The following is a 26098-nucleotide window of genomic DNA, read 5'->3' as shown; positions in this document are numbered from 1 at the left end:
GAAATGAAATGCTCCCTGGGACGATGGCTTTTAACCATTTTTTTTCTTTTTCTTTTTATGTATTTATTCATTTTACATTAAATATCTTGGTTTTTCCACCCTCTGAAAATCCTATGAAATGTTTAACAAGCCATCCTATAATACAACAGCTATTAATGTAACAATACAAAAAATATATATTCAATGTTTTTTTCATTATTTTAACAATAGGCTAACGTATATTACTTTATATAGATTATACAAGAAACACAAAACTTAAAAACTTAATTATTTACAATTGCAGACACAAGGTTCTTGTTCTGCAGTGCTGTGTGCTAATGTGCTTCGTACACCTGCAGGACCGCAAGCAAGGTCGCAGAGAAAATGCGGACTGGATTTTGAGTGATGTGGGCATTTTCTATATGAACAAGTGGAATGGATTGGATACAGACGCACTAAAGGGGCTCACTAACTTACGCTATGAAGTGAGGGGAAACTGAGTGAATAATGACAGGTTATATGATTATTTATTTAAACTCATATTCGGGTCACTTTATAATGAATATGTCGGCATGTATTTGTAAAAAAAAAAAAAAAAAATTTTTTTTTTTTTTTTAACACCAAATTATTTAGGGGGGCTTAACATTTTAGGGGGGCTTAAGCCCCCCCTAAAATAGGCCTAACAACGCCAATGGCCACGGGCCAAGGTTGAACAAAATTAACCTTTTAAAAAGGGACCCAAACAAGTTTTGTATTGAATATTGAACAAGCCTACTGCGCTGCTGTACTTTATTTTTCTCATGGTTGTGATAGCTATGTGTTTTATTTATATTTCTCTAGTTCTACATATTAAGTTCAATTTGTTGCTTGAATACTTGGGCCTACGGTGCTGCTATACTTTGTTTTTCCTCATTATGGTAGCTTTGTGTTATTTATATTTCTCTAGTGCTGCATATATTAAGTTAATTTTTTGAATTGCCATGAAAATATATTTTGATATATTGCAAGTTAATTTATTGAATTAGAAAAGAGTCATTTACATTCTGTGTCGTTTACAGCACCTGTGGCGAGAGCACGTCGGGGCATTTAGGTGAAATTGATTGGACAAAAATGTCGGGTTGAGAGACTGGCGGTTTTTGACCACTTCAGCTTATTTTTTTGTTTATAGCTTTGTATGGGAGGTGGCGACTTGTCCAGGGTGTACACCGCCTTCCGCCCGAATGCAGCTGGGATAGGCTCCAGTGCCCCCTGCAATCCCAAAAGGAACACGCGGTAGAAAGGGGATGGAGAGGCATTGTACGCAGGTAGTTTTGTTCACCTTGGATGGACTGTTGGAAAGAAGACCTTTTTGCAATTCGCTATTTTTTGAGAAACTTAAAGTTGGAGTCGGAAGTGCACCACCTGTCCTGCTCAGCCCACGGCCTTTGGTTTACAACCTGGGAAAGCCCGATAGTCCATTTTCTCTTTGCTGTAAGCTACATGGGTCTAAAAGTAGCTAAGATACTGGAAGATATAGTTAAACTATGTAGCTTAGCTACTGCATATTATGTTACATTACATATATGCACAGTTTATAAAACTTTGGAAGTTTCTTAGAGAGCGACTCCCATTGACACTGTTAGCCGACTTATTTAGTTATAATCGTTAAAAACGTGTTCTTGTCTATAGGATTGTGAATGCTAGACAATTCCAAAATAAAGTACAGTTCCCTTTTAATGGTATTCTCATTTGTATTTAAGTCAATATGCCCATAGACCTCCAGGTGGCCCTTTTTCACACACACAACTTGTAAATATTGTAAAGAGCCAGTCAAACGGTTTACCATAGTTTTATTGACAAGTTCCGTTTTTGCTGATGATTTGTCTCTGTAGAGGGGTGCACATTTAGTTACATGTGACACCATCCTTTACGTGCCACCTTCACATGTGTCCCCTCCCGTCTGTTGGGGGGGAAAAAAAAACAATCCATGTAATAGATTACAGTATTTGTGTATTGTACGTATGACAATACCGCAACACGGGAGAATGCGCGTACGGTACATAAAACAAAAGAACACTGCCGAGTGAGACATGCCTGTTGTGCTGGCAGAGGACACACAAATTGGGGTAGGTCTCTCCATCAGTGCCACACACTGGGTCCAACTCTCTGGTGCAGAATCCTTCTTTGAACCGCTCACAGGCAGGCTGGACAAAAACACAAATTAGAGCTGAGAGCAGTGTTGAAAGGGCTCTTGCACATCGGGGTTCACGCCGTACCCTTCTAGTGGTGAGAAAACAAGTTTATGATCATCTAAAGCAGACCTGGACACGTTTGACTTGGGGGGCCAAATTTAGAGAAAAATTCTGGGGGTTGGTGTATCCATATATATTTTACATTAAGTCAGGAAAAAACAGAGGCTTTTATCCCTACAAGCCTGTTTCACAGGTTTCCCTGCTCTTCAGGGGATTTTATACACGTTTTTATAAAATCCCTTGAAGCGCAGGGAAACAGGCTTGTAGGGATGAACTAGCCTCTGTTTTTTTCCTGACCCCACTTACATTCCGCTTTACACCAGTATTGAGCACTATATAACGGATAAACCTTGCTCATTCATACATATATGCAGTGTTGGGTTAGTTACTGAAAACCAGTAACTAGTTACAATTACTAGTTACTTTATTTCAAAAGTAACAGTTATACACCAAAAAGTAATGCGTTACTGTGAAAAGTAACTATTTAGTTACTTCTTTTCCCCCCCCCTTTTTTTAAGGCTCCCATTAATGCCCTTTTAGCCTTCATTTCAGTACTGTTATTGCACTGGAGAATAATACAATCTGTTGATCAACTTGACATGCATTTGCATCACTGAACTCAGAAAGCAATGTGGTCTACATACAACACACAAACAATGTGGTCTACATACAACACACAAAGACAAAGATATGTTTCAAAAAGGGCCAATTTATTTCAGGCCAGAAAAAATTGACAAAACTATTTTAAATAGCTGCAACATAATGGCACTTTAAGTAGATAGGATCTTTGATCCAAGACAACTTACATTTAACTAAAATGTTATTTTCTTTGTGCTCGACAAAAGAAAAGTATTGAGAATGTCTCCATGTTAAAAAACTCGACTTCTGGCTTCGCCATGATGTCTTGTTAGTTGTTATGAGAGTAGCGTATGTGTGTGTGTGTGTGTGTGTGTGTGTGTGGCCCTTTAAGATATGACAGCATGAGAGGTGAGTGATGTCAGTGAGTGAGTGGGCGAGAGAGGTGAGGGAGCGGCGACAGTGAGTGCGTGTAGGTGCTCTAGCTTGGTGGATGGCTGCGTGCAATAAAGTCACAAAGTTGCAACAAACCGCCGGGCTCGTCATTCACCCTCAGCTGTAAAGACCCTCTTCCGGGTAAAGTGAAGGTTGTTAGCCCCGAAGTACGGCTCTGGAGGAACATCTCCCCTGCGGGGAGGCGTGCTTTCTGTGGGTGGGGGAAAGCACGCCTCTTCTTTTCCACCGGAGCGCTCCAATAAAACACACTCAGATCTCCAGTTTCTAGCAGATACTACATACAAATAACGTAAAATAATGCAGTAATCATCATGCAGTAACAGTAACTTAGTTACTGTATATAAAAAACGCATTAAATTACTAGTTACCGTCAAAACTAACGGCGTTACAGTAACGAGTTACTTAGTAACGCGTTAGTCCCAACACTGCATATATGTAAGCTGGGAAATGTGTGCTTGGGTCCTATTTTTAGGAACACTAATACAAAACCTCACAATAATGTCTGAATGCTAAAAAACATGGACAACCTGAAATTTTTTTTTTTAAAACTTTTACTGAATGGGACACCCAGAATGTACATGAAAATAAAGTGGGATTTACAATATTAACTATGAACAATAAAACACTGAATATTAACACATGAACATCACACACCCTCTTGATCGACATTTTACAATCAATCATGAACAATTACCATAACTAGTATATCATTCAAAAGCGCAGATTCCAACCATTGAAACACTTTGTATAGTTCAAGACTTGCTGGGGGTCATTTGAAAACATCACTGCACATCATAATGGCAGCTACAGTTTCCAGCTTAAAAGATCTAAAAAAAATAATAATTGGGAATGTCCGGCAGGCCAGATTGAAAAGCTTAACGGACCGCATGCGGCCCCCGGGCCTTAAATTTGCCCAGGTCTGATCTAAAGTGAAGTCAAGACCGTTGGATGTTTTTAAAAGTGAGAAGAGTCTCCGCCCACCCACATGTTAACCATCAGGCAGATGTACCTTGTATGAACATCAGTGGCTTACGGGTAAGGCGAGTGATTTTGGGGCACTTCCTGTTACAAGGAGACACTCACTAATTAAGAAGTATCATGATGATCATACACACCAAGTATAATCAATGGCGGACCATTTCATGTTCTGATTTTGGCGAGTGTTTAGGGCAAAATATTTATTTGCAAACTAGTAATTATAGTCTGCAAATGTGCCGTTGTTGAGTGTCAGTGCGGTCTAGAGCTCGGCAGTGTTACCATGTAATACTCTTCCATACCAGTAGGTGGCAGCCGGTAGCTAATTGCTTTATAGATGTCAGGAACACGTGTGAGACGACAATGGTTTGTCGTGATCACAATATGCAGACCACAGCGGGAGGCAGCGTGCAGGTGAAACCGTATCTAATGCTGTTGGGGACGGTGTGGCGCAGTTGGAAGAGTGGCTGTGCCAGCAACCTTAGGGTTCCTGGTTCGATCCCCACCTTCTACCAACCACGTCAGTTGTGTCCTTGAGCAAAACACTTCACCCTTTCTCCTGATGGGTCGCGGTTAGGGCCTTGCATGGCAGCTCCCGCCATCAGTGTGTGAATGTGGAAATAGCGTCAAAGTGCTTTGAGTACCTTGAAGGTAGAAAAGCGCTATACAAGTATAACCCATTTAATGCTTAAACTAAAAATAAACAAAGGAGGTGAGTGCCCCTAAGAAAAGGCTATTCAGAACGAAACTAAAACTGAACCGGCTACAAAAACAAAAACAGAATGCTGGACGACGGCATTACAGCGTGTGGAGCAGACTGCGTCCACAAAGTACATTCGAACATAATGTCGCCACAAAGAAGGATAGCAACAACTTAAATAGTCTTGATTGCAAAAAAAGGGAAAAAACCCACCAAAATAGGAGCGTAAGACAAGAACTAAAACTATACGCACGGAAAAACACCAAAAAACTCAAGATAAGTCACGGCGTGAGTGCGTGCACCTAAGGAAAGGCATCAAAGCTTAGGGAAGGCTATGCAGAACAAAACTAAAACTGAACTGGCTACAAAGTAAACAAAAACAGAATGCTGGATGACAGCAAAGACTTACTGTGGAGCAAAGACGGCGTCCACAATGTACATCCGAACATGACTTGACAATCAACAATGTCCCCACAAAGGATGATAAAAACTGAAATATTCTTGATTGCTAAAACAAAGTAGATGCGGGGAATATCGCTCAAAAGGAAGACATGATACGGCTACAGGAAAATACCAAAAAGCCACCAAAATAGGAGCGCAAGACAACTAAAACACTTCACAGGGAAACAGCAAATAACTCAAAATAAGTCAGGGCGTGATGTGACAGGTGGTGACAGTACACCTACTTTGAGACAAGAGCTATAGTGATGCATACTTGGTTATGCTTTAAAGTCATATCCAACAATTGCAAGAAAAACTTTGTCAATATCAGCTGCTGAGTTTCATTTTTTTATGTTTTCTGCTAGTGGTGTGCCTCTGGATTTTTTTCAATGAAAAAAAAAAAAAAGTGCCTCGGCTCAGAAAAGGTTGAAAAACACAGGTCTAAGGCTCTGCCCACATGGCGCCATTGGAGCCAATAATGGGTACCCATTAGCAGTCAGACATTTAACCCCTCGCAGGCCCGGCCCTAACCAATCTGGCACCCTAGGCAAGATTTTAGGTGGCGCCCCCCCACATCGGCAGTGAAGTGTATATACTCACAAGAAACCGAATAGCTTTGTCTTTGACCTTTTTTTTTTTACTTAAAGAAAGCAAATTAACAATCAGAATTGTTATCAAGATAAAAAAAACTATGGATAAATAAATGAATACAAAAAATAAAAAATGAATATATGAAATACAATATTTTTTACATACATAAACAAAATAAAACGTGTCAACAAGTTGCATAAAATAAATTAAAAATACAATATAAATAAGGCACTGCACAAAACAAGATATCAAACCAGTATGACTTTAACTATATTACAAAAAAAGGGGATCCAACAGAGTTCTCTATTTGTGCTTTTTAATGTTGCATTAACTAGAATGACTTACAAATTACTGTACACCAGGGAGTACTGTAATTACCTACCGTTACATTATTATTTTCCATAACAATTTAGCCCCCACCACAATATTAACCCGACGTTAAAACAGAACTAGCTATTTATTGATTAGGAATTGCCGAATCATGTAACATTAGCTTAATGCTAAAGGTTACTATCACATTCTGTAACATCCATCCATCCATTTTCTACCGCTTATTCCCTTCGGGGTCGCGGGGGGTGCTGGAGCCTATCTCAGCTACAATCGGGCGGAAGGCGGGGTACACCCTGGACAAGTCGCCACCTCATCGCAACAGACAAATAATTTCATGTAGGCTAACGTTACCTACCTGCTACCTCTGTCTTTTTCTCGTTTCTCCTCCTCTTTCCTCTTTTTTTCTTCCCTGGGCACCTGACAGTTTTGGCCGTTTTGACATCTTGTGTTGATTTTTTGATGTGGTGACGTCCAAAAAGAGTCATGATACGGGAAGGGAGGGGGCGCACCGTGCGGGGGGAGACGTAATGTTGTAACAAATAATATTTCTATTAAATAGGCTTTACATTTTAATTAACGTGGGATTATTTTATGTATTTAGAAATAATAGTACCAACTTTTTTATTTTTTTCCTCCAACATTTGTGGCACTGGCGTGGCGCCCCCTGATGGACGGCGCCCTTAGCATTTGCCAAACGGCCTATGCCACGGGCCGGCCCTGACCCCTCGTACATGTTAAGGCGATCAAATCATCTTTAGGGAAGTAGACCGTTTGATGGCATGGAACAATTTTTACCGTCAGGCTCCGCCCACTATGAGACGGTACAATCATCTGGCCCTTCAGGGTGTCATTATACAATCAGTGTATGACCTTGTTATTCAAGTTGTGTTTGGCGAGTCTCAAAGGCTCTGCCCACACCTTAGGACAGAGCTGGGAAAATATTTTGCACATTGAGAGAAGAAATGCTGGTGGGGTACTGACAAATTGTAATCAAGGCCTTTACCCTAATGGGGGGCCTTTGGGCCGACCTCAAACCCCTCCTTAATCAAATGACATAATAGGGGAAACAGTATGTTTGCCAACATTTAAATAGGAGATGTCTTCTCACCTTTATGCCTTCATCTTGAACTTTTACATCTTCTGAAGCGCCAACTTGCTGAGTTGTGACTAAAACAAATCATTCCAGACAAAATGTCAGACATTAGTAAGCAACCCATAAAAACTAGTACTTAAAGATACTGTCATGATCATATTCAAGTGAATATTGGGTTATATAATTTAAATCTATGGTGAGTGTTAGAATACCGTATTTCCTTGAATAGCCGCAGGGGCGCTAATTAATTGAAAACCTCCTGTCACTGGCGTTTACCGGAAGCCGGCGGGATGGCCGTGCATGCGGTAATTATTTTAAAACCTCTTCTCACTCCGGCGTTTACCAAAAGGAATGCGGTAAATTTAGGCGTGCGCTTTGAGTGTGATGTAAGCATACCATCATGAAAAGCACATTTAATTAAAAAAAACGTTATTATGGTCTTACCTGTACTTATACATGGAGTCCATTTGCAGCTCCTTCTGACCAAATGCATCAATAACTTGTTTATAGAAGTCTTCCTTATTTTCTTTTTTCCGTTTTAAAAGTCTGTCTCGATGGAGATATTCCTTTAATTATTACCTCCTGCTTCGATTGAATGTCCAGTTTAGAAAACTGTTTTATTTTAGATACCGGTATGTAATCCTCCATGTTAAAAGTTCAGGCAGAGGAAAAAAAAAAAAATCTCTTGCTGCGTGTGTTCACTTCTTCTGCAGTACCGGAAGTCGCAAGAAGGATCACTAGCGCGGCAGCGCCCTCTACCACCAGGAGGCGGGAGTCATTTAATGACTTATACAGTATTTGACACACGCAGCTACGGTATATTAATAAAACATAGCTGCTTACTGTTCTTTTTAGCATACTGTACCGGTATTCAATAGCTTGGACCTTAAATCCTACTGAATAGCTCTTTATCTTTTTTCCTTTGTGCGATTGCAAACTACTGAAAGCAGCTTCCTCCATTTTGAAAATGAGGACAGGTAAAGCGTCACTCGTGACGTAACGAATTTGACCCGGCGGAAGTTCTAGCCATATGCTAAACATTTTGCGAAACGAGTTTGACCCGGCGAAAATTATAGACATGCGATAATAAAATTAATATTTTGCGAAACGAATTTGATCCGGCGTTAATGAACCGGCGATAAGGCCAAGCATGCGTTAATTATTTTGAGAAACGAGTTTGACCCGGCGGTAATTCTAGACGTGCGAATACTATATTCCCTGCGCCAATTCAAGGAAATACGGTACTTATATCTAACTTAATCTCAAAAACTTAAGTGTTTCAATGAGTTCCCAGTGAGAAGCCAAAACATGTCTTTGAACCTACCAAGAAGAAAGCTTTTAAAACTCCACTGTGTAGGGGGAAGCAACATGAAGGTGTTCTGGTTCTTTCATGTATTGTAATAAACAGAAAAATATTGTCTTGACCCAAGAACTACAAAAGCGAACATAAAGCAGGACCAGACTCCCCTCCAGGTACCGCTTGTTTGAACTGTTTTACGACCTTTTCTTTCAACTGTTCTGTAAACAAAATCAACGCTGTTTACGACCCCCCTCCCTTAGAAACAGCGGTTGCCATGTGGTCAGGAATAAAAGGAGGCGTGCAATCTTTTGGCAGAGCGTAATGACACTGTACAAGGGTACATATGTACACGTTTCTCCTCACTGAGCCAAATTGAATTCCGTCTGTTTGATTATTTGCTTCTTGTCCGGTTTAATAGATGTCAGTGTTTGAACCTGACAGTGAGGACATTTTACATTTAAAATTACAAAAGAATATGTTTGACGCCACTGGTTCCACATCTTAGCCCTTGATGAAAAAGATGGCTGAAAGAGACAAATATGTAAATAATGTAGGCAGTGATCATCAAGTATGCTTCAGGGTTAAAGTCTGTTGGGAAGACTGGAACGTATCGAGAACGCTGGCTCCAATAGTCGATAGATGGAAGCTATAAATGAAAGAGCAAACTTCATTACATCATCTAGGGCAGGGGTCACCAACGCGGTGCCCGTGGGCACCAGGTAGCCCGTAAGGACCAGATGAGTAGCCCGCTGCCTGTTCTAAAAATAGCTCAAATAGCAGCACTTACCAGTGAGCTGCCTCTATTTTTTAAATTGTATTTATTTACTTGCAAGCTGGTTTCGCTTTGCCCGACATTTTTAATTCTAAGAGACAAAACTCAAATAGAATTTGAAAATCCAAGAAAATATTTTAAAGACTTGGTCTTCACTTGTTTAAATAAATTCATCAATTTTTTTACTTTGCTTCTTATAACTTTCAGAAAGACAATTTTAGAGAAAAAAATACAACCTTAAAAATGATTTTAGGATTTTTAAACACATATACCTTTTAAATTCCTTCCTCTTCTTTCCTGACAATTTAAATAAATGTTCAAGTAAATTTATTTTTTTTATTGTAAAGAATAATAAATACATTTTAATTTCATTCTTCATTTTAGCTTCTGTTTTTTCGACGAAAAATATTTGTGAAATATTTCTTCAAACTTATGATTAAAATTCAAAAAAAATATTCTGGCAAATTTAGAAAATCTGTAGAATCAAATTTAAATCTTATTTCAAAGTCTTTTGAACTTCTTTTAAAATTTTTGTTCTGGAAAATATAGAAGAAATAATAATTTGTCTTTGTTAGAAATATAGCTTGGTCCAATTTGTTATATATTCTAACAAAGTGCAGATCGGATTTTAACCTATTTAAAACATGTCATCAAAATTCTAAAATTAATCTTAATCAGGAAAAATTACTAATGATGTTCCATAAATTATTTTTTAAATTTTTTCAAAAAGATTCGAATTAGCTAGTTTGTCTTTTTTTCGGTTGAATTTTGAATTTTAAAGAGTCGAAATTGAAGATAAACTATGTTTCAAAATTTAATTGTCATTTTTTTGGTGTTTTTTCCTCTTTTAAACCGTTCAATTAAGTGTAAATATCATTAATTATTAACAGAGTTAAAGGTAAATTGAGCAAATTGGCTATTTCTGGCAATTTATTTTAATGTGTATCAAACTGGTAGCCCTTCGCATTAATCAGTACCCAAGAAGTAGCTCTTGCTTTCAAAAAGGTTGGTGACCCCTGATCTAGAAATACTTTGAAATGAAAATGGCCAAAGGATAAAATAAGTAAAAGGCATTTATTTGCAATGTGGGCTGGATACAGAACGTGGACTTAGATATAGTTTTCCAATCACTGGAAAGAAAGTGCTGGGAAGAAGTGGAGGACATTTGTTGAATTAAAAGAAATAAATCATCAAAAACATGACAGTGTGTAGCTGACTTGGCCAGGCAGTTTAGTTTGCTTTTTTTCTTCGGTCAGTGGTCAACAAAATAAACAAACAGTTTTAAACACACAGTTGTACATTCATAAATTGAAAATATTTCAGACCGAAAGGGTTTAGGCTGAAGTTGAACACTTATTGCGCCTAACCCTATAAACAACGTTTGAGTGTATTTGGAACATGCAAGCATACAACATGATACATCACAATTTCCAGTTTCTCTTTTTAACATGTTCGAAAAGGAGTAGGAAGAAGCAGAGCTTATTTAATCCCACCCCTTCTCTTTTACATAACAGTCGCTAAAACTTTTGTTCACTTCCTGCTCTCAATTTATTCACAATATACTCCATAAGTAATCACAATAAAAATAAATAAATAATAATTGGTGAAGGAAGTCATTTTTTTATATGATGAGACAAGTAAGATTATTTTGAGAATGAAATATTGGATGGATGAAATAAATTCAGAATGTTTATCATGGTTCTTCTTTGTACTTTGTAAACACTAAGTTTGAAGAGTTTCTTGAAGTGGATCATATTAGTGCATTGTTTGATTGCTTTGCTTAATCCATTCCATCATTTAATTCCACATACTCCCTCGTCCCAGGAAGAATGCTTTGCGGAAATCTTTTATTTATAGATCTTTATCGCTCTGGAATAACCTGCCTCGAATTCTCACCAGCATTGAAAGTAAACCGGTTTTTAAAAAGAGAGTAATATTTTATCTGAGTTTTTAAATGAGTTTGCTTGTTGATGATTTGTTTAGTTTTATATTGTGTAGTTATATTTATATGGTAATTATTATTCTGTGACTGTAAATTGTTTGCTTGTTTTTTTATTGATGCTTTTATTTTTTTCTGTATTGTGTAGTTATAATGATATGCTTTTACTTGTAATTGTATTGAATTGTGGACCCCAGGAAGACTAGCGGGTTGTTGAGGCAACCAGCTAATGGGGATCCTTAATAAAAATCAAATCAAATACTGATATACTGAAGGTCTTAAGTGTTGTACGTGCATACAAATGTTTTAAATTACATTTTTCTCTAAGATTATATTCCTCTTTTGTTGAGAAGAATTGTATATTCTTGGGTAGCAGGTTATAGTTTGCTTTGTGTATAATTTTAGCTGTTTGCAAATTCACTATGTCGTGGAATTTCAGTATATTTGATTCAATAAATAAAAAGGATTTGTATGTTCTCTATATCCAACATTATTTATTATTCTAACTGATCTTTTTTGTAACACGGTTAGCGAATGTAGCGCACATTTGTAGTTATTTCCCCATATTTCTACACAACACAGATATGCAACACTAGTGAGCAGTAGAGAGTATGAAGTGATTTTTGGTCTAGATAGAACATGTTTTGCTTTATTCATTATTGACGTGTTTCTTGCTACTTTATGTTGTATATTTTTTTACATGAGATTTCCAGTTCAATTTATCATTGGGGCGGCATGGCGTAGTGGGTAGAGCGGCCGTGCCAGAAACCTGAGGGTTGCCGGTTCGCTCCCCGCCTCTTACCATCCAAATCACTGCCGTTGTGTCCTTGGGCAGGACACTTCACCCTTGCCCCCGGTGCCGCTCACACCGGTGAATGAATGAGTTGTAAAAATGAATGATGGGTTCTCACTTCTCTGTGAAGCGCTTTGAGTGTCTAGAAAAGCGCTATATAAATCTAATCCATTATCAATCATTATACCTAGAAATTTGGTTTCATTTACTTTTTCAATTCCTATTCTATTTGTGTTTGACTTTCTCTTCTACTGTAACCAAATAGCATTATTTTAGTTTTACTGAGATTCAAAGAGCTACTTCTTGGGTACTGATTAATGCGAAGGGCTACCAGTTTGATACACATTTATATAAATTGCCAGAAATAGCCAATTTGCTCAATTTACCTTTAACTCTGTTAATAATTAATGATATTTACACTTAATTGAACGGTTTAAAAGAGGAGAAAACACCAAAAAAATTACAATTAAATTTTGAAACATAGTTTATCTTAAATTTCGACTCTTTAAAATTCAAAATTCAACCGAAAAAAAGACAAAAACTAGCTCATTCGAATCTTTTTGAAAAAATTAAAAAAATAATTTATGGAACATCATTAGTAATTTTTCCTGATTAAGATTAATTTTAGAATTTTGATGACATGTTTTAAATAGTCTGTTATTATTTGTATGATCTTCTGTGTGTTCTCTCCTGAACAAAACGCTTTTGTATCATCCGCAAATAATACTAACTTCAGTGTTTCCCACACATTCGTTTATTTGTGGCAACCCGCCGCGAAAGAATTACGTCCGCCACAAATAAAAAAATAAAAAATAAAATAAACATTTTTTTTTGGTCCTCTCCAGCTTCTCAGGCAAATCATATAGTTGATGTAGATGCCCATATCGGCTGTTCAGATTTACTTTACAAAAGAGAAGTGTAGGATACTTCTCTTGTTGCCTTATTTGTATTTGACTTTATTAAATGTATTTATATTAGAAACACATGTGTATATAACAAAGGGTGCAAAGTCTGCAGGCAGTAGGAAACACATGGTTAAGTGTAGGGAGTAAAACTGATGGCAGTCTAAAGTTCAAGATTTTTGGAGCTCTTTGTTCAGTGGATCAGATGTTTGATGAAGCTCTGTGTCTATCTACCACCACTACTGTTTTCTGTTTATTTGTTACTGACTGTGGCGGGACACCTCTGCCTCCGTTTCACTTTATGTTGCTGGTAAATAATATGGTTGTAGTAGTAGGCTAAAGTTAAATTATTTAGTATGCACTAATTAAAGGGGCAGAGCTTTAGACATTTTATAAGATTTTTTGTAAGAACCACAATTAATAAACATTTTAGTGAATAACTTATTGTTCAAATCTGTATATAAATATGTACATAAAGTGTTGTAATTATATTATAAAATGGATGGATGGACATTTAAAACAAAACTGTTATTGATTAGTAAGTGTACATTTTTTTAGCCTTTTTAGAGAAAATCATATCATTGTAGTAAATTATGCAAATTACTCGATGATGTCGTGGTGACCACGCCCATGGCCACGCCCCCGCCACCAAAGGTATCTTGGCAGTTTATGGGAAACACTGAACTTTACAAATGTCATTTATATAGGATTGAATAATTTAGGTACATTGAATTAAAGGCCTACTGAAAGCCACTACTACCGACCACACAGTCTGATAGTTTATATATCAATGATGAAATCTTAACATTATAACACATGCCAATACGGCCGGGTTAACTTATAAAGTGACATTTTAAATTTGCCGCTAAACTTCCGGTTCGAAACGCCTCTGAGGATGACGTATGCGCGTGACGTAGACCGGGGAACACGGGTATGCCTTCCACATTGAAGCCAATACGAAAAAGCTCTGTTTTCATTTCATAATTCCACAGTATTCTGGACATCTGTGTTCGTGAATCTGTTGCAATCATGTTCATTGCATTATGGAGAAGGAAGCTGAGCAAGCAAAGAAGAAAGTTGTCGGTGCGAAATGGACGTATTTTTCGAACGTAGTCAGCAACAACAGTACACAGCCGGCGCTTCTTTGTTTACATTCCCGAAAGATGCAGTCAAGATGGAAGAACTCGGATAACAGAGACTCTAACCAGGAGGACTTTTGACTTCGATACACAGACGCCTGTAGAGAACTGGGACAACACAGACTCTTACCAGGATTACTTTGATTTGGATGACAAAGACGCAGACGTGCTACTGTGAGTATGCAGCTTTGGCTTCTAAACATTTGATCGCTTGACCGTATGTGCGCAACTTTTTTTTGCGTATGTACGTAACTTTTTAAAAATATATAAGCTTTATGAACCTTGGGTTAGGTGAACGGTCTTTTGGGCTGAGTGATTGTGTGTGTTGATCATGTGTTTGAATTGTATTGGCGTGTTCTATGGAGCTAGGAGCTAGCAGAGGAGCTAGGAGCTAGCATAACACGTACCGTACCGTACGTGCGCGTCACGTACGTAACTTTTTAAAAATATATAAGCTTTATGAACCTTGGGTTAGGTGAACGGTCTTTTGGGCTGAGTGATTGTGTGTGTTGATCAGGTGTTTGAATTGTATTGGCGTGTTCTATGGAGCTAGGAGCTAGCAGAGGAGCTAGGAGCTAGCGTAACAAACACGCAGGTGTTTTTATGCAGGATTAATTTGTGGCATATTAAATATAAGCCTGGTTGTGTTGTGGCTAATAGAGTATATATATGTCTTGTGTTTATTTACTGTTGTAGTCATTCCCAGCTGAATATCAGGTCACCCCCGGCTCTCACAGCATCTTCCCTATCTGAATAGCTTCAACTCCCCACTAGTCCTTCACTTGCACTTTACTCATCCACAAATCTTTCATCCTCGCTCAAATTAATGGGGAAATTGTCGCTTTCTCGGTCCGAATCTCTCTCACTTCATGCGGCCATCATTGTAAACAATAGGGAACTTTGCGTATATGTTCAACTGACTACGTCACGCTACTTCCGGTAGGGGCAAGCCTTTTTTTTATCAGATACCAAAAGTTGCAATCTTTATCGTCGTTCTATACTAAATCCTTTCAGCAAAAATATGGCAATATCGCGAAATGATCAAGTATGACACAGAATAGATCTGCTATCCCCGTTTAAATAAAAAAAAATCATTTCAGTAGGCCTTTAAAGAAAGAAATCATCAAAACCATGACAGTATGTAGCTGACTTGGCCAGGCAGTTTAGTTTTTTTTTTTTTTTTCGGTCAGTGGTCAACAAAATAAACTAACAGTTTTACATAAACAAACAGTTGTACATTCATAAGTTGAAAATGTTGCAGACCGAAAGGGTTTAGGCTGAAGTTGAACACTTACTGCGCCTAACCCTGTAAACAATGTCAAATACAAGATGAGCTTCCTAAAAATATGAAATTTCCTTTGCACAACATATTATAAATATACCTTGTACACAACATACAACAGTTGGAGCTTATCACTGCTAGTCTGCGCCATACTGAAGAATGAGTTGATAACGCTAACCAGTGACATTATTATTATTATTTTTTTTTTTATATGGTGGACATGTATGCATGAAAATAAGCCGTACAAGTCCACTCTAATGCTGTACATTACTACAGAAAAACTAGTGCACATGCTTGTACTAAATTATATTGCTTTTATACAATATCTAAACATTTTTTATTCATTTATTATTTTTTTAAAAGCATGTTACATGTTTGAACTTTGATGTTGCGGGGCACCAATCCCCTATCAAATTGATTTTTATTCATTTCAATGAGCGTAGTTGATTCGAGATACAAGTGTTTGTGAGTTACGCTGAAGTACGACTGCAGTTAAAAATAAATAAATAAAAAAAAATACATATGTTCAAGTTGCCCAAGTGGCTAAATTTCAGAAGTTTAATTTCCCCTGCAGCATGTTTTGTGCATGAGGTAACAGATTGGGGCATCTTTGTGGGCAATCTACATTTAGAAATCTTCATGGTAGAGTGAAACTAGGAGCCCCCAAACAGTAGCATGTGGTGAATTCCCACGTTCATGAAACACAAACATCACAGACTACACCAGGGGTCACCAACCTTTTTGAAAGCAAGAGCTACTTCTTGGGTACTGATTAATGCGAAGGGCTACCAGTTTGATACACACTTAAATAAATTGCCAGAAATAGCCAATTTGCTCAATTTACCTTTAACTCTATGTTATTATTAATAATTAATAATATTTATCTTTGTGGAAACACTGATCTTAATGATTTCTCACAATAAATATATATAGAAACAGATAAATATCAATATGCAACACTTCATTTTTATATTTTCTCTAAGTGCACATTTTTCAAATTGAACATTTTCAAATGATCACTTCTAAGACAGTCTTGTGAAATCACAATATCCCATTTTAACTAGCTAGCCACTAACATTTTTTTTTAACAAATCATGAATTACTTTGCACCATGTTTGTACAAATAATAACTCATGTAAAATACAAAAGTCTACTCTCAAATGTTTAAATAAATCATGTCACACTTTGAACTGGACACCAAATCTGTTATCTGTTTCTTTGTCAGTTAGTGAAGACCAAGTCTTTAAAATATTTTCTTGGATTTTCAAATTCTATTTGAGTTTTGTCTCTCTTAGAATTAAAAATGTCAGGCAAAGCGAGACCAGCTTGCTAGTAAATAAATAAAATTTAAAAAATAGAGGCGGCTCACTGGTAAGTGCTGCTATTTTAGCTATTTTTAGAACAGGCCAGCGGGCTACTCATCTGGTCCTTACGGGCTACCTGGTGCCCGCGGGCACCGCGTTGGTGACCCCTGGACTACATCATCAAACAATTCATGAAGGAACTCACCAGAAAGTAGCAGCACGAACCCGAGCACTATAAACAACTTCATGTTTTCTCTGGTGTGTAGGACTCGGTGGGTTTTTTTGCCTTTATGTGCTCCACAACAGGTGGCTGTTTTCTCGTTAATCAAGTGTGAACAGGTGTCAGGTATTGAGGCCAAGTGGGCGGGACCCCCGAATCAAGTCAACCAAATATCTAACTTACTACAAGTCGATCTTTGCAGGTCTTTCACATACAGTAAAGTCACTAGACTGAAGGGAAAAGCAAAGCACTGGGCCAAACTGATGGACAGTATATTCATTTAATACACAATGAGTGTTCTGGGATGAAAAAAAAATTGTTTTCCTCCTGATAAAAAAATCACCAAGCAGCTGTCAATCTTAGATTCTTAGGTTTATTTTAGAGTGGTTGTTTGAAACAACTGGATAGCAATTATTACTAATATTCAATTCTGGGGCATAGTCGGTACATTTATGTGTTTGGTGTGCAGGCACATGCGCAAACTTTGAGGGGCAGATGCTCATGCCAGAAAAAATAGCAGCTGTCATGAAAATGATTGATTAAACTAGATGAGGTCATTCCTGAAGGAATTGCGTGTGAACGCTCCAATGCTGAAGTTGAACTGAAATGCTGACAGAATGTAGTATGAATGTAAGAATAATTCAAGTTAAAGTTAAAGTACCAATGATTGTCACACACACACTAGGTGTGGCGAAATTATTCTCTGCATTTAACACATCACCCTTGATCACCCCCTGGGAGGTGAGGTGAGGGGAGCAGTGGGCAGCAGCGGTGCCACGCCCGGGAATCATTTTTGGTGATTTAACCCCCAATTCCAACCCTTGATGCTGAGTGCCAAGCAGGGAGGTAATGGCTCCCATTTTTCTAGTCTTTGGTATTTTGAATGATGGATTGGTTTGAATGTTGAAGAGTTTGAATGTCCAGGAAAACTGGTATTTGGTTTGGAACTTGGTAAAGTGTTAGTTTGAATGTCCAGGCTGAGTGGAAAGTGTTAATGATGGAATGGTTCGAATAGGTTGAAAAATGTGGGAAATGTGCAACTTGGAAAAATGTCCCATTCATTTCAAATGGGAACTTCCTGGAAATGTGGGAATTTTTTTTAACGATTAGGAGCTTGAATTGGTTGGTGTTGGAATGGTTTAAATCAGTCAAGAAATGTTGAAGTAGTAACAGTTTTTTAATTGAGAAATGGTATTATGGAATTTCTGGAATTTCGGGGAATGTTTCTAGTTCTTTTTTGGCCTGACTAAGAAAAATGTTTTGACGGTGGAACAGTCGAAATGGGATGAAAAACGTAAAAGAAGTAGTCAAACGAAAAAGGTTGGACATAGGGTTAGAAAAAAACCAGGAATTCCTGGTATTTATATTTATATTTTTTATTTTTTACTTGGTTCTTTGTCTAGGTCCTATTTATTTATTTATTTTTTTAAATAAAAAAAATAAATTCCGGGAATTTCTGTTTTTTTTTCCAACCCTATGTCCAACCTTTTGATTTTTTTGGTAGTTTGTCTAGGATGAGTTGAATGTGTTGAAGGTGGAGTGGTTTGAATTGGTTGAAAAATGTGGGAATTGTGGAAGTTTGAAAAATGGACAATTCATTGTGAATGGGGAAAATGTCCCTGAAAACTGGGAATTATTGGAAATCCGGGAAGTTGTTTAAATTGTTGAAGTAGAGCACACAATTTTAAACAGGCTGAATATTTTGAAGTTGGAAGGGTTTGAATCGGACGAAGAATGTGGGAATTGTGGAACTTTGAAAAGTGTCCCATTCATTTCAATGGAAATTTCATGGAAATTTGGGAATTTCGGGAAAAGCGGGATTTTTTTTGGAAAATGTTAAAAGACTTGAATGTTCTGAATGAGTTGAAATGGTTGGTGTTGAGTTTTTTAAAATCGGTCGAGAAATGTTGAAGTATTAACATTTTTAATTGAGAAATGGTATTATGGAATTCCTGGAATTTCGGGGTAACCGGGAATGTTTATAGTTCTTAAACCAACTTGTTTTTTTGGCCTGATTAAGAAAAATGTTTTGACGGTGGAACAGTAGAAATGGGATGAAACATGTCAAACAAAAAAGGTTGGACATATGGTTAGAAAAAAACAGGAATTCCTGGAAATTTTTTGAACATGGAAAAATGGTAGTTTGTCTAGGATGAGTTGAATGTGTTGAAGGTGGAATGGTTTGAATTGGTTGAAAAATGTGGGAATCGTGGAAGTTTGAAAAATGGACAATTCATTTTGAATGGGGAAAATGTCCCTGAAAACTGGAAATTCTTGGAAATCCGGGAAGTTTTTTTAAATTGTTGAAAGAGAGCACACAATTTTAAACAGGCTGAATATTATGAAGTTGGAAGGGTTTGAATCGGATGAAGAATGTGGGAATTGTGGAACTTTGAAAAGTGTCCCATACATTTCAATGGGAATTTCATGGAAATTTGGGAATTTCATGGAAATTTGGGAATTTCGGGAAAAGCTGGATTTTTTTAGAAAATGTTAAAAGACTTGAATGTTCTGAATGACTTGAAATGGTTGGTGTTGGGTTTTTTCAAATCGGTCGAGAAATGTTGAAGTAGTAACAGTTTTTTAATTGAGAAATGGTATTATGGAATTCCTGGAATTTCAGGGAAACCGGGAATGTTTCTAGTTCTTAAACTAACTTGTTTTTTTGGCCTGACTAAGAAAAATGTTTTGACCGTGGAACAGTAGAAATGGGATGAGAAATGTAAAACGAAAAAGGTTGGACATAGGGTTAGAAAAAAAACAGGAATTCCTGGAAATGTTTTGAACATGGAAAAATGGTAGTTTGTTTAGGATGAGTTGAATGTGTTGAAGGTGGAATGGTTTGAATTGGTTGAAAAATGTGGGAATCGTGGAAGTTTGAAAAATGGACAATTCAATTTGAATGGGGAAAATGTCCCTGAAAACTGGAAATTCTTGGAAATCCGGGAAGTGTTTTAAATTGTTGAAGTAGAGCACTCAATTTTAAACAGGCTGAATATTATGAAGTTGGAAGGGTTTGAATCGGATGAAGAATGTGGGAATTGTGGAACTTTGAAAAGTGTCCCATTCATTTCAATGGGAATTTCATGGAAATTTGGGAATTTCTGGAAAAGCGGGATTTTTTTGGAAAATGTTAAAAGACTTGAATGTTCTGAATGAGTTGAAATGCTTAGTGTTGGATTTTTTCAAATCGGGCGAGAAATGTTGAAGTAGTAACAGTTTTTTAATTGAGAAATGGTATTATGGAATTCCTGGAATTTCAGGGAAACCGGGAATGTTTCTAGTTCTTAAACCAACTTGTTTTTTTGGCCTGACTAAGAAAAATGTTTTGACCGTGGAACAGTAGAAATGGGATGAAACATGTCAAACAAAAAAGGTTGGACATATGGTTAGAAAAAAAACAGGAATTCCTGGAAATTTTTTGAACATGGAAAAATGGTAGTTTGTCTAGGATGAGTTGAATGTGTTGAAGGTGGAACGGTTTGAATTGGTTGAAAAATGTGGGAATCGTGGAAGTTTGAAAAATGGACAATTCATTTTGAATGGGGAAAATGTCCCTGAAAACTGGAAATTCTTGGAAATCCGGGAAGTTTTTTTAAATTGTTGAAAGAGAGCACACAATTTTAAACAGGCTGAATATTATGAAGTTGGAAGGGTTTGAATCGGATGAAGAATGTGGGAATTGTGGAACTTTGAAAAGTGTCCCATACATTTCAATGGGAATTTCATGGAAATTTGGGAATTTCATGGAAATTTGGGAATTTCGGGAAAAGCTGGATTTTTTTGGAAAATGTTAAAAGACTTGAATATTCTGAATGAGTTGAAATGGTTGGTGTTGGATTTTTTCAAATCGGGCGAGAAATGTTGAAGTAGTAACCGTTTTTTAATTGAGAAATGGTATTATGGAATTCCTGGAATTTCAGGGAAACCGGGAATGTTTCTAGTTCTTAAACTAACTTGTTTTTTTGGCCTGACTAAGAAAAATGTTTTGACCGTGGAACAGTAGAAATGGGATGAAAAATGTAAAACGAAAAAGGTTGGACATAGGGTTAGAAAAAAAACAGGAATTCCTGGAAATTTTTTGAACGTGGAAAAATGGTAGTTTGTTTAGGATGAGTTGAATGTGTTGAAGGTGGAACGGTTTGAATTGGTTGAAAAATGTGGGAATCGTGGAAGTTTGAAAAAATGGACAATTCATTTTGAATGGGGAAAATATCCTTGAAAACTGGGAATTTTTGGAAATCCGGGAAGTTTTTTTTAAATTGATGAAGTAGAGCACACAATTCTAAACAGGCTGAATATTATGAAGTTGGAAGGGTTTGAATCGGATAAAAAATGTGGAAATTGTGGAATTTTGAAAAGTGTCCCATTCATTTCAGTGGGAATTTCATGGAAATGTGGGAATTTCGGGAAAATTGGGATTTTTTTTGAAAATGTTAAAAGACTTGAATGTTCTGAATGAGTTGAAATGGTTAGTGTTGGATGAGAAATGTTGAAGTAGTAACAGTTTTTTAATTGAGAAATGGTATTATGGAATTCCTGGAATTTCGGGGAAACCGGGAATGTTTCTAGTTCTTAAACCAACTTGTTTTTTTGGCCTGACTAAGAAAAATGTTTTGACGGTGGAACAGTAGAAATGGGATGAAACATGTCAAACAAAAAAGGTTGGACATATGGTTAGAAAAAAAACAGGAATTCCTGGAAATTTTTTGAACATGGAAAAATGGTAGTTTGTCTAGGATGAGTTGAATGTGTTGAAGGTGGAACGGTTTGAATTGGTTGAAAAATGTGGGAATCGTGGAAGTTTGAAAAATGGACAATTCATTTTGAATGGGGGAAAATGTCCCTGAAAACTGGAAATACTCGGAAATCCGGGAAGTTTTTTTAAATTGTTGAAGTAGAGCGCACAATTTTAAATAGGCTGAATATTTTGGTGTTGGAAGGGTTTGAATCAGATGAAAAATGTGGGAATTGTGGAACTTTGAAAAGTGTCCCATTCATTTCAATGGGAATTTCACGGTAATTTGGGAATTTCGGGAAAAGCTGGATTTTTTTGGAAAATGTTAAAATACTTTATTGTTCTGAATGAGTTGAAATGGTTGGTGTTGGATTTTTTCAAATCGATCGAGAAATGTTGAAGTAGTAACCGTTTTTTAATTGAGAAATGGTATTATGGAATTCCTGGAATTCCGGGGAAACCGGGAATGTTTCTAGTTCTTAAACCAACTTGTTTTTTTGGCCTGACTAAGAATTTTTTTTGATGGTGGAACAGTAGAAATGGGATGAAAAATGTAAAAGGAGTAGTCAAACGAAAAAGGTTGGACATAGGGTTGGAAAAAAACCCAGAAATTCCTGGAATTTTTTTTTTTTTAAATAAAAAAAATAGGACCTAGACAAACAACCAAGTAAAAATAAAAAAATAAAAATATAAATTCCAGGAATTCCTGGGTTTTTTCCAACCCTATGTCCAACCTTTTTCGTTTGACTACTTCTTTTACATTTTTCATCCCCTTTCTACTGTTCCACCATCAAAAAAAAAATTCTTAGTCAGGCCAAAAAAACAAGTTGGTTTAAGAACTAGAAACATTCCCGGTTTCCCCGAAATTCCAGGAATTCCATAATACCATTTCTCAATTAAAAAACGGTTACTACTTCAACATTTCTCGAACGATTTGAAAAAAATCCAAAACCGACCATTTCATCTCATTCAGAACATTCAAGTCTTTTAACATTTTCCAAAAAAATCCCGCTTTTCCCGAAATTCCCAAATTTCCATGAAATTCCCATTGAAATGAATGGGACACTTTTCAAAGTTCCACAATACCCACATTCTTCATCCGATTCAAACCCTTCCAACTCCAAAATATTCAGCCTGTTTAAAATTGTGTGCTCTACTTAATCAATTTAAAAGAACTTCCTGGATTTCCAAAAATTCCCAGTTTTCAGGGACATTTTCCCCATTCAAAATTAATTGTCCATTTTTCAAACTTCCACAATTCCCACATTTTTCAAACAATTCAAACCATTCCACCTTCAACTCATTCAACTCATCCTAGAACAGGGGTCACCAACGCGGTGCCCGCGGGCACCAGGTAGCCCGTAAGGACCAGATGAGTAGCCCGCCGGCCTGTTCTAAAAATAGCAGCACTTACCAGTGAGCTGCCTCTATTTTTTAAATTGTATTCATTTACTAGCAAGCTGGTCTCGCTTTGCCCGACATTTTTAATTCTAAGAGAGACAAAACTCAAATAGAATTTCAAAATCCAAGAAAATATTTTAAAGACTTGGTCTTCACTTGTTTAAATAAATTCATTAATGTTTTACTTTGCTTCTTATAACTTTCAGAAAGACCATTTTAGAGAAAAAATACAACCTTAAAAATGATTTTAGGATTTTTAAACACATATACCTTTTTACCTTTTAAATTCCTTCCTCTTCTTTCCTGACAATTTAAATCAATGTTGAAGTACATTTATTGTTTTATTGTAAAGAATAATAAATACATTTTAATTTAATTCTTCATTTTAGCTTCTGTTTTTTCGACGAAGAATATTTGTGAAATATTTCTTCAAACTTATTATGATTAAAATTCAAAAAAATTATTCTGGCAAATCTAGAAAATCTGTAGAATCAAATTTGAATCTTATTTCAAAGTCTTTTGAATTTCTTTTAAAATTTTTGTTCTGGAAAATCTAGAAGAAATAATGACTGGTCTTAGTTAGAAATATAGCTTGGTCCAATTTGTTATATATTCTAACAAAGTGTAGATTGGATTTTAACCTATTTAAAACATGTCATCAAAATTCTAAAATTAATCTTAATCAGGAAAAATTACTAATGATGTTCCATAAATTCTTTTTTTAATTTTTAAAAAAAAGATTCGAATTAGCTAGTTTTTCTCTTCTTTTTTTTGGTTGAATTTTGAATTTTAAAGAGTCGAAATTGAAGATAAACTATGTTTCAAAATTAATTGTCATTTTTTTCGTGTTTTCTCCTCTTTTAAACCGATTAATTAAGTGTAAATATCATTAATTATTAATAATAACATAGAGTTAAAGGTAAATTGAGCAAATTGGCTATTTCTGGCAATTTATTTAAGTGTGTATCAAACTGGTAGCCCTTCGCATTAATCAGTACCCAAGAAGTAGCTCTTGCTTTCAAAAAGGTTGGTGACCCCTGTCCTAGAGTCTAGGATGAAAAAAAAGTATTTTTTTTTTCATAAAGAAATACAATCATGTGCGCTTACGGACTGTATCCCTGCAGACGGTATTGATCTATATCGATATATAATGTTTATATTGTTTTTTATGTTGATTTAATTAAAAAAAATATATATATATATTTTTTTAAATTAAAACATTTTTATTTTTATTTTTTTTTATTTCTCGGTACCAATACCGGTCCGCGGCCTGGTGGTTGGGGACCACTGCTCAACGGGTTCTTAACGGGATTTCCCCGCGCTGTCCTGCGGCCCGCACTACATTATACAGTACACTAGATGGCGGTATGAAACTTTCTTGCCATGGCTGCAAACCGACAGTAAGAAGAAGAAGTAATAGAGCCGGTTGCTTTTTTTTAATTATTATTTTTTTTTTCTATCGCGAGATTTGACAAGACTGCGCGTGAACAAAACAGGACGATGAGCGTACAATATGGCGCTTGACGGAGACAATTTTGTGTATATAACAGTTATGTGTTCTTTATCAGTACGTACACAAATATATCGTTTGACAGCGTAAACGTTGTTAATATTTGTTTGTGTCCGGATACATTAGCCTGAGCGCACGTTGCTGCTTTACGCGCTAGCTCAACTTGCTAGTTAGCTTAGCTTGTTAGCTGCTAACAAAGTGAGGCGGAAGTCATCAACACGTCGCTAAGCAGAGATCAGATGTGAGTGTAAAGTGTTGTGATTGTGTGAAAATGTGCGATAGAACGATAGCAGAGTACGAGGGGGAACTTTCTCCAACAAAAGAGAAGGAGCGACAACATCAACTATGGAGGCTGTTTTCAAGAATGATCAAGTTGTGTTACACAGAACAGGTTTGTTTCACATGTCATCATTAACACTATTCTTCTACAGATTGTCTGTATTAACCTCTTAAGGCCCAAGCTGTTTGTTTACATGCCTTTTTTTTAATTTCTCTTTGCTATTTGGGCTTATTGGACCCTAATTAGAATAAAAACTAAGAATCATCTTTTGATATGATGTACTTAGTCCATAAGTACACAAACGTGTACTTCATGTTTATTGACATGCTAATTCTTATTTTTACACGTTTTCCCCCAAATTCCATTGTATGTTATACTCTTCTGACACCACCAGATGGCAGTATAAGTGTCCACATAAGCGGCAATAAGACCCCAATTCAGTAGTGTACACAATTTTGGAAATAAGAGCTAAAAGGTGCTGTCCACGCATGTGGCCACTAAGCCTTTAGAGGTAAAATTGTCATGTAAGCATGATGCACTGCTTTGCTTCTATTGTTCACCAAAACTAGACAGTTCCAGCCAGACACACATTTATGAGATGGGGTTTTTTTTCAGTTTCATGGCTAATTTCATGACCTGATTCTGACCTACATGCACCAATGAGTGAAAGTAAACATTTATTGTCAATCATCTGTCAAAAAAGTAGTCAACGCGTCAATTCAATTCCAGTACTTTGTTTAACCGTTAGAAACTTCAGCTGTGAAGGAGTGTCAGTCCAATTACAAACACATCAATTACACCAGGGATCTCCAAACTACGGATCTGGCCCGCCAGCGTCCAAAATCCGGCCCGCGGGAAGTCCCTAGTTAAAAAAAAATAAATATATATATAATTTTTTTTATGCACCTATAGGCTCCAGCGACCCCAATAGGGACAAGCTGAATGGATGGATGCAATAATTAAAAAAAAAATCTGTCCTTTCTAATCCATTTTTACCGCTTGTTACTCTCTGTGTCTCCTAGCCGCTCAGGCAAATCATCCATCCATCCATTTTCTACCGCTTGTCCCTCTCGGGGTCGCGGAGGGTGCTGGAGCCTATCTCAGCTGCATATTGTCTAAAAATGCATTTTCCCATCGATAACGTGA

The 26098-nt window shown here is 36.7% G+C and overlaps 2 protein-coding genes across 4 annotated transcripts in view; one reads left to right on the top strand and one right to left on the bottom strand.

Moving 5' to 3' along the window:
* The window catches only part of LOC133646123 (gastrula zinc finger protein XlCGF57.1-like), an 88569-nt gene that overhangs the window by 31858 nt on the left and 30613 nt on the right, over positions 1-26098 (top strand). For 2 of the 3 annotated variants that reach the window (XM_062041168.1, XM_062041167.1), the window contains exon 1: positions 24631-25063. The exons of the other annotated variant lie outside the window; for it this stretch is intronic. In XM_062041168.1, the coding sequence (XP_061897152.1) occupies positions 25018-25063 (46 nt within the window). In that variant the 5' untranslated portion in view covers positions 24631-25017. Of the gene's footprint in view, positions 1-24630; positions 25064-26098 lie in introns of those variants that run through there. 3 annotated transcript variants of the gene reach the window in all.
* On the bottom strand, positions 1792-17141 carry LOC133645514 (trypsin inhibitor ClTI-1-like). Its single transcript, XM_062040352.1, has 4 exons — positions 17009-17141; positions 7388-7446; positions 2053-2162; positions 1792-1918 (listed from the first exon to the last, which is right to left on the bottom strand). Exons 1-4 carry the CDS (start codon positions 17049-17051, stop codon positions 1867-1869), a joined length of 264 nt encoding a protein of 87 aa, XP_061896336.1. The 5' UTR covers positions 17052-17141; the 3' UTR covers positions 1792-1866.

Source organism: Entelurus aequoreus, linkage group LG03 (assembly GCF_033978785.1).
Source record: "Entelurus aequoreus isolate RoL-2023_Sb linkage group LG03, RoL_Eaeq_v1.1, whole genome shotgun sequence".
Classification (NCBI taxonomy): domain Eukaryota; kingdom Metazoa; phylum Chordata; class Actinopteri; order Syngnathiformes; family Syngnathidae; genus Entelurus; species Entelurus aequoreus.
The sequence above is the reverse complement of the archived record's forward strand: the minus strand, read 5'-3'. Positions and strand labels throughout refer to the sequence as shown.

Excerpts from the sequence above, each read along its gene's own strand:
- LOC133645514 (XM_062040352.1), bottom strand. The coding sequence starts at position 17,051 with ATGAAGTTGTTTATAGTGCTCGGGTTCGTGCTGCTACTTTCTG. Across the intron at positions 2,163-7,387 it reads TTCAAGATGAAGGCATAAAG|CCTGCCTGTGAGCGGTTCAA; the intron begins GTGAGAAGACAT and ends GTTTTTGTCCAG. Across the intron at positions 1,919-2,052 it reads GTCCTCTGCCAGCACAACAG|ACGGGAGGGGACACATGTGA; the intron begins GCATGTCTCACT and ends CCCCCCCAACAG.